This window comes from Leuresthes tenuis, unplaced genomic scaffold (genome assembly GCF_036924035.1).
Source record: "Leuresthes tenuis unplaced genomic scaffold, fLeuTen1.0.hap1 SCAF_4, whole genome shotgun sequence".
Classification (NCBI taxonomy): Eukaryota; Metazoa; Chordata; class Actinopteri; order Atheriniformes; family Atherinopsidae; genus Leuresthes; species Leuresthes tenuis.
The window spans coordinates 25,402,092-25,416,016 of record NW_027325358.1 but is presented as its reverse complement, the minus strand read 5'-3'; the positions used below and the strand labels follow the sequence as shown (position 1 = coordinate 25,416,016).

General features: G+C 42.3%; 1 protein-coding gene and 1 long non-coding RNA gene across 10 annotated transcripts in view; one reads left to right on the top strand and one right to left on the bottom strand.

The window, feature by feature from the left end:
- Positions 1–1,446: 1,446 nt before the first annotated feature.
- Positions 1,447–5,271, bottom strand: LOC140304689 (uncharacterized). The gene is made up of 2 exons (XR_011915283.1): positions 4,998–5,271; positions 1,447–1,862 (listed from the first exon to the last, which is right to left on the bottom strand). It is a non-coding gene; the product is annotated as an uncharacterized lncRNA (long non-coding RNA).
- Positions 5,272–5,367: 96 nt separating this feature from the next.
- LOC140304668 (nuclear factor 1 X-type-like) overlaps positions 5,368–13,925 on the top strand; it is a 110,141-nt gene continuing 101,583 nt past the window's right edge. For 2 of the 9 annotated variants that reach the window (XM_072383405.1, XM_072383406.1), the window contains exons 1-2: positions 5,369–5,474; positions 11,806–11,889. In XM_072383405.1, coding sequence (XP_072239506.1) covers positions 5,472–5,474; positions 11,806–11,889 — 87 coding nt within the window. In that variant the 5' untranslated portion in view covers positions 5,369–5,471. Of the gene's footprint in view, positions 5,475–11,805; positions 11,890–13,925 lie in introns of all 9 variants that reach the window. The other 7 variants (XM_072383409.1, XM_072383407.1, XM_072383403.1 and 4 more) reach the window with 6 other exon arrangements.

Genomic DNA, 13,925 nt, shown 5'->3' with positions numbered 1-13,925 from the left:
TGCCCAGAGTTTACACTGATTTGGTGATTTATTTGAAATAAATCGATCATCTCTTCAGGCAGACACAAGTGTTTTGAGGTTTTAGTCCAGGCGCCATTAAGAAAACAGTTAGGTTACACAAAGCGCCCATATCCTCATACACACTTCTGTCAGACTGATGTCTGAATTGCTCTATATTCTTATACGAAAAGTTTAGAACATGTCCCATCAATACCTAATAATTGTTACAATTCAACATACACCTGTTGATTTAAGTTATATTATAAAGGGCTTCTGATTTGTGCATTATGCCTTTGAACTTAGAGCAAGTTCAACACTAATAAAAGCCAACTACTGACCAGCTCTGTGTCTAATTCACAGCATTTGCTCTCCTTTGAGAGGTATGTCAGCCAAGCCTTGCAGTTATGTTCTTGCGTGGGGTCTAAACTTGTAATTAGGATTTAAAAAAAAAAAAAGAAACAAAACAAAACAAAAAGGCTCTGATTGATTTTTTAGTTTACAGACAGAAATTGGACTCCCCCCCCCCCCCCCCCAGTGAAGTTTGGGGAACTTATTGCCCACATAATGCATGGGTCGTAAAACCAGCGTGCTATCAGAGCCGTTGTGGTCTGCAGTAAATGCTGCTTTTAGGGGGCTGTGGCGAGGCACACCGCTCAGGGCTTTCATTAACCCCAAGCTCAGCCTAATTGACGCTTACAAGTTGCCTTGCGCAACGAGGAGGATCGCTGCGCGCCAACAAACGCCCCGCAGTTTGTTTGGTAACTTTCGGATCAACCGAAATCGCGTTTTTAATTTCATGTTTTCTTCAAAGGAAATGTAAATCATGCACGAGCTTTTGTGCGGGTGGGGCTCTCTCTCTCTGAAGGGCTCAAAACATTTCTTTTTTTTTTTCTTTCTACATTTTTTGCCCCCAGTTTGCACTAAAGCCAGCCGATTATTAATGTTTTAAAGGGTCATTTTCCCGACTAATAACCCATATTTTGATTGGTTGCATCATGCAGAAAAACATGGGAATAGTTGAAACGAGGTCAACTGTAATAAACATATGGTGCATCAGCATCAGGAGGAGGGAGCATCAATTATTATTTAAGCCACATTAATAGACAAATACAAGTTTCCTTTATGTTGCATTAATGATTCCCTCTGCTCATTTTGGATGAGAAATTGATTGAAAACGCTGATTCGCGATAGCCATTGAAGTCACACTTGTTTTATCGAACACTTTTTCTCTCTGTGCTTTATCGAGCATTGGACAGCTTTATTTCCACGGGACCGAGTGTCTTTATGCTTCCATTCTCGGCCTGATCGTTGAAATTCCACGCAAAGAAAACGTTTGGTAAATTAAACAAAAAAAAAAGATTGAAGTTTCAAAATGTCTGCCATGTTTTTGTGCTCTTTATTCACCTCCTCTTGCAAATGTTGCCTTTAACATTAGATTTTATGTTATGGGGGTGGTGGTGTGTGTGTGGGGGGGGGGGGGGGGGGGGGATTATGTGAAATACATCTGTTTGCTGAGCAAGTTCAAAACGAAGCCTTTATTTTTCGTTGCTTTTTCTTTCCATCGATTTGAGAGATGTGTTGTTTCCGGCAATGGGTCAGTTCCCCAACACTTTGCAGAACATGCATTTGTCAGGCCTCCTGCGACTGTCGGAGCTACAGTTGGTCGTGCTGAGTCCAGAGTGTGAGTCAAACTGTGCGGAATGCTATTTGGTACATTCATTAATGGTTGTGAGGGGGAGGAAAGAAATTGTGTTTGTGGGATTATTTCGGTGGTTTGGAGGCACTTTTTGGGGATTTTCCAATCAACTGGTCATTTTCCAAACAGGCCGACGGGCATGTGTGTGCTTCCGAATCATCAGCATCTGGGGGAGGAAAGGGGGAGGGAAAAAATAAATTATCTGCAAACAAAATAATAAAAGAAGAAGGACACGAGTTTTGGAAGGTCATGATAAAAACCTGGGAAATGCATACAGCTGCTTGAGGCAGACAGCCTATAAATAGTCAGTGCAACGATGACTTATTATTATTATCAGTATATGAATATCTTTGCAGAATATATTGTTAAAATATTATGTATGTAATATTTTGCATATTAATTATTGCAATACATCTTCTGCTCTTCATCAACTTCAGCTGCTTCTCTTCTCATTCATTTAAATAAGTGTTCAACACCACCAAATATTCACTGAAGCTACTTGTAGTTATAGTTTCAATGTCTCAACAAATGTGTGAACAGACAGAGAACGACAACAACAGCTCAAAGGAAGCGGATATGGAATAGAATAGAAAATACTTTATTATGGATGAAGATGACAAGGTCACCAGATGACTGGGTGTTGGTGTCTCAGGCTATTCATGTATCTAAAAGTTTAGTGGAAAAAAATACAGTAAAAATATGCACTGAAAAAAATTAAATGTATTGAATAAAACTATTGATTTAGTTAAGAAGACTTTAGATTGCTTTCAATGATAATCTTAAGTGTGGTGGTATGACTGAATTATTAGTTGTATATAAAAAGATTTAATGTAATCAGCAGCATGATGTCTCTAGAAATTTAAGAGTACAATAAAAGTGTAATAAGATTTAGTAGAAACAAAAAAAATAACAAAATGTTGCGTAAATGCAATGCAATAATGCACTTCTGTAGTTATGCAGAACTGTTCTTCATATTGGATGATGGTGCAGTTACTTTAAGCTGAGCTGTGATGTACTGCAAAACAGGTAAAATTGTTAAAAGTGTGTCACGTGAAACACTCGCATTTGATAGCATTTACGTGTGTTGTGCCCATGTTTCCTAAAACTTATTTTACTGAACATAAATAGCCTTTTTTTAAGGGGAATTTTTATTTTGGTAATTTGATTTGACCGAAAGATAAATATAAAATATAGAATGAAATATAGAAAATGTGGTCAAAATGCAGGTGGCATTGTGTCAACTCAAGTTGACCTTTTTATTTTGTCGATTAACGCACTCATGATTGACTAAGTCGCTAAAACAATCAGTTAGCTCCAGCTAAATTGAATAAATGGACGTTAGAACAAACATTAAAGCGAAAAACACACACTGGGACACATGTCCTCCCAGTACAGACGCCTTTTTCACGTTAATCTGAATAATGAAAATTGGGTTGAAACAAAAAGACACATTCAGTTACAGATGACTAATTAATGTGGCCAAATGTGTGGGGAGGTCACCCTTTAATTATTGATAAACCGTCATGTTGCAGGAATGTCATCAGGCGTCTGCTATGGAGGGCGGATTACGACGCGCTGAAAAGAGGCATATTTTACTAGCAGAAAAAAAAAAGATATAGAAGCCTCGAGGCCATCAGGTACAACTTTCATCTGCGGTTACAACGAAAATAAATATTAGTTGTGTCCACTTTATCATTTGAAGCAGCCGTTTGTGATTGTTGTCCGGAGTCTTGAACAGAGAAATAAGCAGATTTTGAACTCTATCTGGTTCAGAGAGTTTCGATCGTTTTTATTCTTTTCTTTCTAACTGCAGTATTTTCTAAAGTTGTCTTAAGTTGGATTAAATCACTTTGATCTGCCGTTTATGTTTGAGAGACAGATGTCTTTGTGCAGAGGCCTTTTGGGGCACCGTGTCATCCCTTAGTCTCCTGCTGCTTCAGAATGGTTCATTCTTCACGCTATAGGACACGCACACTTTTCATAAATGAGCGTTTTTTTCCCATTACAGAACTCTTCTTACGTTTTGGTTGTCTCTTTGGCCTCTTTCCTTAACAAACAGAAAACACGTTCAGTGTTCTTTCCTTATATGTTGGCCCTGCTCTGCTCCTGCGGTGGCCTATGCATCCCCAACTCTGTGTGTCTGTGTGCGAGTGTGAGTGTGAGTATTATCGACTCGTGTTAAATCTCTGATGTCTGTTCTCTGTAACATCTCAGATTCATGTAATCCGGTTGCTTCTCAGTATCATTCAGTAACAATAGATTTGTGAGGCAATCGTCAATAAAGCTGAAACCTACACTCGCGATCATTATAACAACCTGTCAGAATAGACTTGACCTGATATTTATGCTGTGCTCTATCGGATCTAAAAAAAAAAGTATTTTTTAAAAGATTCAGTTTTACATCATTTAAAAAAAACTGCACAGAAAGGCAAGTTCCACTTGTTCTGAGGCCATGTTTTCCCTAAAACAACACATTGACCTTTCTCTTGTTCGATCTTTGCTCCGGGTTGGGACATTACAACGCGATCTCGGAGCAGTTCGGCTCGGCCATAGTGCCACTCAGAACCCTTCAGAGCAGCCCTACGCGAGCCAGTGCAGCCCTCTAATCCCCGCAGTCCGTGATTTAGCCTCCTGGTCCTCTTAATGCTCCCAAAGCCCCAGCTGCTCCCCTGGCCGCTCCGCGCTCTCCGCGACAGACTGTACACGGCTCGCTTTATTAATAATTCTCCCAATAATTCACCGGTTCGACACTGTTGTTTCTCACTGTAAGACACTGCCCCAATTACCAATTATATTATAGTGTGTGTCCACATGTTGGTGAAGTGACTTATTCAGTGGCTGGTTTGTATTTTTTGCAGGGAAGGGGACGGCTTGGTCTACTGCTGTCAGAGCGCACGGAGAGCTTCCATTTTACGCACCGAGCCGTCGTGTGGCTGTGCAGGCATTCAGCTGCCGACGAGGCTGCAGCGAATTTGCAAAACCGCAACGCACGCTGCGCTTTCATCTCGTCAGCTTTGAGGAGGAGGCGGCGAGGGACCGTGGGGTGTCCCCCCGTTGATGTGTAACACTGCGTGCGTGCGTGCGAGTGAGCGTTCCTGAGTGTTTGGTCCGGGAGAGAGGAGAGAGAGAGAGAGAGAGAGAGAGAGAGAGAAAGAGAGAGAGAAAGAGAGAGAGAGACACGAGGGTAAAACAGATCGGGCGCGCGGCGTGGGAGATTGCTGCTTTTGGACACGTTTTGGACACAGAAGCTGCTCGGCTGCTGGACTGCACATGAAAAAATAAGCAAAAAAACAGAACTTACTTTTTGTCACCTCTCCCGTCCATTTATTTTCTCTTCTCCCTACCGCGTTATTGATATAATTTCGAGGACTTTCTAGCGTCTTCCAGTCTGCTGGACAAGTTTGGCCGCCGAAGGACGCACGTCCGGACTTTGACGCAGACGTCTCCCTGACTTCTGCTAGACATGGGCGCATCTGACGCCAAACGGCGGTAGACGGAGGTGCTCGGAGCTGCTGTCCTCTTTTCCTCCCATCTCTTGCAGAGTGGACCCACTTTTGAAAGAGCCTGTTTTTTTTTTTTTTTTTGTTTGTTTGTTTTTTTTTCTGTCTGGGCCTAAGGCCGACTGTTTAAAGGTCCTTTTTTTTTTGCTTCCGGCAACAGCGAAGAGACAAAGTCTTCCTCCCTTAGCTCTCTCTCCCTCACTTACTTTTTTGGAAGCTGAACTTTTAAAGGAAAATGGGGCATTGAGAGAGTTGGCAGATCTCCCCACGCTATAATGGTACGTGCTGTGTAACTCAATAGTTCCTTTCTGTTGGGTCTATAGGGTAAAGTCTATAGGACTGAAAATAAACAAAACAGGGGGGTTTGTTTCATTTGTGAATCCCTGGGTTTTTTTCTTTTTCACTCTTGAATTTCATTGTAAAAGATCAGAAATTTGCCAGAGATTGGTTGTGAAGCCACATGACAGCAACTACAACACACCTGTGTGTGGCTGCACGTCAGTTTGCCAATTTGATCTTCACAAAGCGTCAAAACTCAAACAAACGGACCAAATATCTGATTAACTTGCAATAGTCTATGCTCATTGACAGACAATATACTGAATTTCAATGCAGCTTTAAAGACAAACTCCCACCACCCCTAATTTTATTTGTAAACTGCACTTTTCATGCATCAATTTCTATTAAATTTACGATTTACTTTTTCAGCACATGTGCATTAAACATGTCTATGTCATATAATTAAAACCACGTCCTCTCTGCTGCGTCCTGTGCAGTCTGAATGAGCCACTCAGATCAAACAGAATAAAAAACAAACGAGACCACAGATTGCGCGAAGATCTGAAAGACCGCCATATGGATTCAGGACATATTTCTCATGATGGTCATTATTCTTAAGGATGCTGTTTTGTGCGGAGCTGCTGCGACGTCCTCCACCTTGCACCCGCGCTGCGTCTCTTTCCTGCTGCTCTTTTCATCAATGGGCACTTCATTTGCGTAGCTGATGACACTTTATAGCGACTACTTGGGGGTGGGGAGGTGAGGTGACACACAGACCGTCTTTGTGCCACGAGAACAAGTGCGGAGAGAGGAGGACGCTGCATGAATTAGAGCACCTCCGCATTTAATATTGATCTGAAAATCGGATGACGAGGAGCGAACTCTCTCTTCAAATCCTGCTGCATTTAGAGGGATAAATCTAACATTTTGTGATCAGTATCTTCTTTAAAACGGCTGCGTCATTATGGCACGAGATCATAGTGTTTTGCTTTTTTCGATGTGCAGCTGGTGATCCTGTAACTGTGGATTCAGCAGCTTCACAGGATCTCAGTTTAAGTCTAAGCTTTGCAGTTAAAATCAGCTCAGGAGATTCGAGCGAAAGATGCATCCTTTGAATGTATTTAGTGCGCGTGTGTGTGTGTATTTGCTTTTTTTTTTTATTCGACACGTCGGATCTGTTAGAACTGTTAAATGTTTTTGGGGGGTGACCGGTTTTTGTTGCAGCAGAAAAATACAGAGAAAATATAATGTAATGTGTCAGCGGATTGTCCGTTTTTATTCATATTCTCTTGTAAAATTTAATGTGTAAACAGAGTTGCCTGTGCAGTCTTTCAAAAAACACTATTCAGTTATCATTTACCAACCGAAGTGTATATATTAAACAGGTTAGTCCTCTTAAATAGAATGCCATTGTTAATGCATTCTTAAACTCTACAATTTTAAGTCAGCAATGTTTTGGTATTACCAAATTTGAAAAAGAACCTAAATAACTCTGATAATGAAAACATCCAGATGACAAAAATCACACACTATTTGACAGCCATGTGCCGACATTTTCAGCTATATATAATTTTGATATTTTAGGTCTAGTGGCATGCAGGTATTCTAACTGTTTATTCACTTTGGCAACCAACTTCAGAGGTGCAACCTGAGTCTATCAGCAGGAAGGGCTCCCTGTCTGGACACTAAGTCACATTAGTAGGCTTTTTACATGTTTTTAGTAATCAGTGTTACATACCTTTATGTCAAAAATGTTTGTTGGCCCCATCTGCTGTGTGACAACCTCTCCATACCTGCACAACCTAGGCCTCAAAATGTCAAAACACATGTCTTCTGATGTCAGCCATCCAATTATCCATCCAAGAAAAGCAACCCTGAGGACAGTAGTTCATAATTGGAGGTCATGTTGTGATTCTTATTTTTGTTTTGATTGTGGAGGCCCATCATTTTACAGTTGGTTGCTCTGCAGTTGTTGCATAAAGAACCTGCCAACCTGTCAGTCAAAAGAAAAATGTAAAAGAGGTAATTGGTGCCAATTTGGAAAGATGGGCGTGTATTTGGTCGTATTATTAAGCATCATTTTAGGGTATCATTTTAGTTGAGTTAGAAGAGAGTGAAATGTTTTAAAATGAGCTCAACACGCTGCTTTACTGAGTCATACTGTGTGTTCATGTTCGTGTGTGTGTTGTAGTGTAACTCTATGCTTCCTGGTCTTTGTGGTAAACTCTGCCGTATTAGGACCATAACCACAAGAAAATCTCTTCACGGATCAGTCCCCGTGTCACACAAAGGGCTAATTGTACCAGCCCAAACCTCATTGTTAAATGCACTTAGCCAGTGCAGCAAGACCTTAACTGACTGTGGTTTCTCCGTTAAAAAACAGCTTGAATAAGGATCCATGTAGGAAAAGAGAAGAGGGGCCATTGGCATTGGGTTACCAAAGGCACAGAGGACGTGTGTGGTGAGAGCGGCGTAACAGTGAAATGCTGTTGAAGCTCGGAGTCACAATTTGATGTGGTATAATCTACAGGCCACAGTCCATTGCCTGTCCTGTTTAGCAAGATTAGTAGTTGACAGGCGAGGTGCCAGGAGGAGTGAATCTTGGGGTGTGTCACAATGTGTGTGCTGTTCAGACTTGTTTCACTGTAACAGTTTTGGTGAGAGGATACGGTTTGGGTTGCTGTTAGAGCTGGCATGGTTTCACCTGAGCTCACCTTTGATTTGATCCACAGGGTTAAGTTCATTTCTGACATAAGTCCATTTTTTCCTTTGTTTAAGTTGTCAGAAATGTTTTTACACCTCTGCCTCTGCTAACTGTTCACACCATGTGTCTCATGTGCAATCCAGAGGCCCACTGTTTACTATTGTGTAAAACCAAACGGCAAAATATAGCCAAATGCAATCCTCAACTCTGTTCTTGGCTGTTCTTCTTGCCCAGCTAAACCTTCAGGACCCAAAAGTGGAGTGAAATAATTAGCCCAGCTCCTCTCAGCCATCCATCTAGTTTCTTTTCAATGCAGCCCTTCAGTTTCTCATCTTCCGTCTCTGTTTTTTTCTAGTTGTTTTTTTCTAGTTGTTTTTTTTTTTTCGTCCCTCCCCCTTGAGATGGCTGTGTGAAAAATCGTATTTTTCCAACATTTCTCCCTGAGGTAGCTTTGGCAGGGACTCACACGGCGGCCATCTCTGCCTTTCATACACCCCTCACACACCGTGGAACAGATCGCCGGTGCGGCCTGGTGTCTTTGAAGTGGCTGCCATCTCACGCAGGTTGGCTGGACTCTCTCCCTCCTTCTCCCCATCCCCCCAATTTCCATCCTGTGCCTTAAACTTGGCAGTGTTATTTTCAGCTACCAAATCATGATTATAAAGAAAAATGGAGAAAAAAAGGACACAAGAGAGGTGATAATAATTACACTTTTTAAAAGAAGGACCGATAAAGCTGATTGAGGCTGATGGTTGTCCAGCATCCCTCATGAAGCTTCCTTTTAAACAAGAGGAGGACTGCACCGGTGTGTGAGCAGTGCATGTGTGTTAGTTTTGATGTAGAGTGTATGCATATGTGTAGCTGCTAATATGAGATGCAGAGACACAGCAAGACAGAGATTGATATCTTGCCATTCATGTGCTTTAAAATGGAGCCATCTGAGAACAAATTCCACCATCAGGGCCTTTCATACTCAGAGATCTGTGGGGATGTGTGTGTGTGTGTGTGTGTGTATGTGTGCGTGCGTGTGCGTGTGTGTGTGTGTACACAAGCATGTGAGCAGGTTTCGGAGATCTCACCTCCAAAGAATTTGGCCATATGGTCGTCAAAACATATACCCAGAATTAGACAGAGACAGATAGAGAGCGGGCCAGGAAGGACTGAGTGAGACAGAGGGGGGAAAAAGTGAAAGAGAAGTGTCTTTTTTTGTCAGCAGAGGAAGCACGAGAAGCAGCTTAAAGCAGATCCTAGACCCTACCTTAGATCAGATGGCTCAGACAAAAAAGAAAAAAGAAAAAATTCTCCAAAGCCGCCTCTACTCCACATATTTGTGAAGTAGGAAAATCTGTCTCAATTAACACATTTGCATTGGGCGATGATGGACTCCAAATAGGTCACTGACTCAATCTCCCGCCTCCAAATCTTCCCTCTAAAATGTTAATTAAGGAGGGCTTTGAGATTTTTTTGCTCTGGGCTGGCCATATGGGGCGGGCATATGCTCTATATATATAGTACAATATATAATTCATACACTGCTGCAGGAGAGTGTTTGGGGGCTTGGAGTTTTTTTGAGGGGTTTACTACAAAGGGAGTCAGTATGTTCTGGCCTCCCCAGTGGCAGGTACAGAGCTTAGCCTATTCATTAGGTTCATGTTATTCACTGTTGCACAATGGGATTGCAGTTCATCAGCACTTGTTTCTTTGGCTGACAGCATAAAAAGGGCATTTAAATTCCTCATTGTCAGTTGGTTAATATGAAATGAGAGCAAACTGTCTATTGTTGAAGCTTTATGTTGTTCCTCGTGAACCCAGGTTAGAGGATGGGTAAGGCTTTTGTAAGATTTTTGTGGACACGAAGACCTACTACAGGTGCAAAGATTTCCTCAAATTGTCAGTATATTTCCTCAAACGCTTGGAGTTGTCCCGGTGCCATACACCCAGACACCCATTCACCAGCAGAATGAGGCAGTGGCAAGCCAGTGAAAACAATCCTTTCCCACCCGCAGCTTTTTGGGTTTGGCTCAACCAATCAGAGAAAGCCTGCGCCTGCGTCCGACTCTGTTTCTGGCCGGGGACACCCAATCAGAGAGGCTCCAGCACACCTGATACATTGTTGTCTGTTTGCAGGTTATCGGCAGGCTCAGGTTGGTGTGGACCCCTGCACAGGTGCTGTGGATCCGAGCCATTATTCTGACCGCCAGCCAATCAGATACATTGTTTCATTAGCAGACACATGTGGCCTGGCAGACTTTGGGTGCTTGCATTTGGTCTTGCGTACACGTTTGCCAGTGTATTAGCATGTATATGTGCAGCTGAGGAACTCTACTACCCCTGTTCCCACAATGCTTTGCTGCCTTATCAGCAGGCCTCTCTCACGCTGTTTCTGGCTTCATCCTCTTCTTGAGCCTCAACAATAGGCACTGTGTTGCCCCCTCAACGAGCCGAGGGCCTCTGCAATAAAAGGAGACTAAAAATAAAAAAAATAAAAACATGTTTATGGACTAATAAAGATGATTAGAAATCGCACAATTGCAGAAAAATGGGAGGTTTGCGAGTGCAGATTATCTGTAATAAAAAGCCGAGGGGGAGAGACAGGGGAGAGGGGGAGACGGAGAGTGAGCTGTACAGACCTCTCATTGCGAAGGATATGAATAGCCTTTGTTTTCACCACAACTCAGGGCTGTGTGGTCTGCCAACGTCTGGCTCTTATTATGGGGTTTGTGTCTGTGTGTCTGCGTAAGTGGCATGCACGTGTGCGCTGGTGTGCCTATGTGTGTTTGCGTGCAAGGCAGAGGGCACATGGGCGCAGAAAAAATGTATACGGGCGATTATATTTTCAAAAGGGTGAGACTGTATGTGTGTGCATTTGAACATTTCCACACAACCAGATACACTGTTTTTCTCTCTGCTCCCGTTCACTAAATGAATGTGGCAAGGGGTCTTGGGCTGGCACAAGCGTGTGTTGCATGCTTTTTTATCCGTTAAAGTTGTGAAATGAAATAGGATTTCACAGAACGCCACAGCGGCTGTGGGATTTGGGCTCTTTTTGGCTAAGTAGAGTGGGATAGGTTGATCCAATCAACAGCAGAACTGCAAGAAGAGCCTGTTTCACAGCTCCGGGCCCTGCCAGAACCCTGCCTGCCCGCCTGTCTGTTTGACTTAGAATACAAATGAAGCACCATGAATGCACACCTACACACATATACATGCAAACACATTGCTACTAGGACTGTGGGCTTATAGTTCTCTGGAGCTTTTGTAGACAGATTATGTCATTGTTTATTATTTTCAACACAAAAATATTTTAGCGCTGTCTCACAAAAAGGAAGCGTCCAAATCCAAATTAATAATCAATCCTTAGAATTGACATTTTCTTTAATTGCCATTATTTCTTATGAGCGTAGAGCAGGTATTAACTTCTTTACTGACTTTGAAAATGTTTAAATACAAAGCATTGGTTCCAAAGTGCATTGTAATTTAGTCCTTGTAAGTTTACAAAAAAAAGGTCAAACTGTACAGTTTTTGGTGCCATTCGACTAAAATCAATTTAGGCCTGAAGAAAGTAGTTAATAATGTGGAAACATCACCAAGCAACCAAATGATATGACTTTCTCTCTATTTTTCAGGCTACTGACACCTACCTGGTGAATGACGATCCTACTAGAGGTCCAGGGATGCCCGAGTGTTTCCTCGTGTCTGATACATACAGGGTATACACACCCCTAAACACACAGACACACACACACTATGAGCTCTCTGTATAGCTGTCCTTGTGATCACGCTGAAGTACGAAGACTTATTGCTGCGCAACACTAACGGTCCATCAGAAATGATCTCTTTCACCAAGAGGATGATGGTATTCTGAGTACAAAAAGAGTCATCTCTGCATTTCATCAAAGTCATTTTACAGCTTCAGACTGTATTATGCTCACCTTTCTGACTCTGAATATGTGTTTCTATAGTAATGTAGTCAGGAAAAAAAATCCACATTCTGCGTTCACTTGTTAGCTCCGGATTAGATCTCTTCTGCTGTCGATTGTGGTCACATGTGGCAACAGTGCCCTGCAAAAAAACTGCTGCTATTCCTGAAAATACCACCTTTTAAGTGACATGCACACTGTCCTCACACCGAGGACAAAAGTTGCCAGTTAAAACTGAAGATTGTTTGCAGGACACTTTGTGTGAGATGAATTTACAAATAAAAAACATTCGTGATTCATGCCCCACTGCCTGGAAAACTGCTCTTCTGGACTGCATGCTGCAATCTGACATGTATCGTTTTCCACTTAAATGAGGCTGTGATGACATCAGACTAGCAAAATAAATCCATACATTTTTTTTTTCCTGCCGAATGCAAAAATGGTAGAAAAGCAGTAATCCAAACCAGTCTGAGTATAATGTATGACCAGCTATTAAACACAGTAAACACATAAAATGCAGCAGGCGTAACGCATTGCTCTGCACACACACTCAGATTGAAAACAGATCCATAGAGTCTCTGGAATCCTTGCTGTGTATGATATGTTTGTAAGCCACAGCGGCCAGTCAGCCATTTCTTCTCTAAATGCATATGCCTGTATGGATTTGACTGGTGTGCTCCTTCCCAGAGCACATATAAACAGCTTACTCAAACAATATTTGCACTGTACGGCACAGTTACGCACATTTTTCCGCTTGCATGTTTCCTGGCTTTTGAAAAGGCTCAACCACCTGTCTCACACATTTAGCATGCTAATGGCAGTATCAGTATGCTACATCACTTTCAATATTTAATGGCCTAGCCACAGGCGATGGTAAATAGCAAGTATATGGGTAGTACCGCGTGTCAAAGGCAGACCACAACATGCTAACTTTAGAAACACCATATGGTTTTCTCATGTGCTTTCTAATGGCAAATGTAGTCTCAAAAACCACTAGATCCCTCTGCGCTCAAGGGGCTTTCTTAGGTGATGTTCAGACAGGACTCATTGTTTGATCACGGACAGAGAGACGGGTTGGACAAAAAAACAGTACCAGGATTTTGCAAAATCCTGTGGATGCGTTAGTTGGTTTGTTACAGCCAAGCACCTGTGTTGAATACTGAGATGGACACCTAATGCCAGGCTGAATGAAGCCAGTAACGAAAAAAAAAACAACCACTGAAGTCAGACAATCGAATAGGGACCATGTGTGTGTGACAAGAACAGAAAAAGAGAGAGAAGCAAAAGATTATAAAACTAAAAAAGAGAAAAACATCACTGAAAAGAACCGCCGAGAAAGAGAAAAAGGGGTTAGACAGAAGGAGAAAGAGGGAAAATGAGGGAGCACACAAAGGCTCTGGGTTTGGGCCTGTGCCGTGGTGGGGTGTGGTTTGGAAAGAGGAGAGACTCTTGGAAGGGAACACTACACCTCAAAACGCTTTACTTTCTTTCACATTTATTTAGCATTTTCCTCCTCTTTTTTTTTTTTTTGCTCTCCCGAATTTACTTCTTTTTCTGGTTGTGTCCAAGTGTGTGAGTGTACCCGTGTACTGTACATTATATGCATGTGTGCCTGCGGTGTGAGCGTCTAAGTATCATACACAGGCTGAGGTCTCGTAAAGCTGCACAGCTTCGTATCCCCCCCAAAAAACTTGGCATTCAGGCACTGGGGTGATTTCAACCCCCCGAAACCGCACCCTTTTACACAACTTAAGCAGACTCACGGACATATGCGCATGCAGAAATGTATTCGCACTTACTCCCACATGCACACACACACTTCCAGT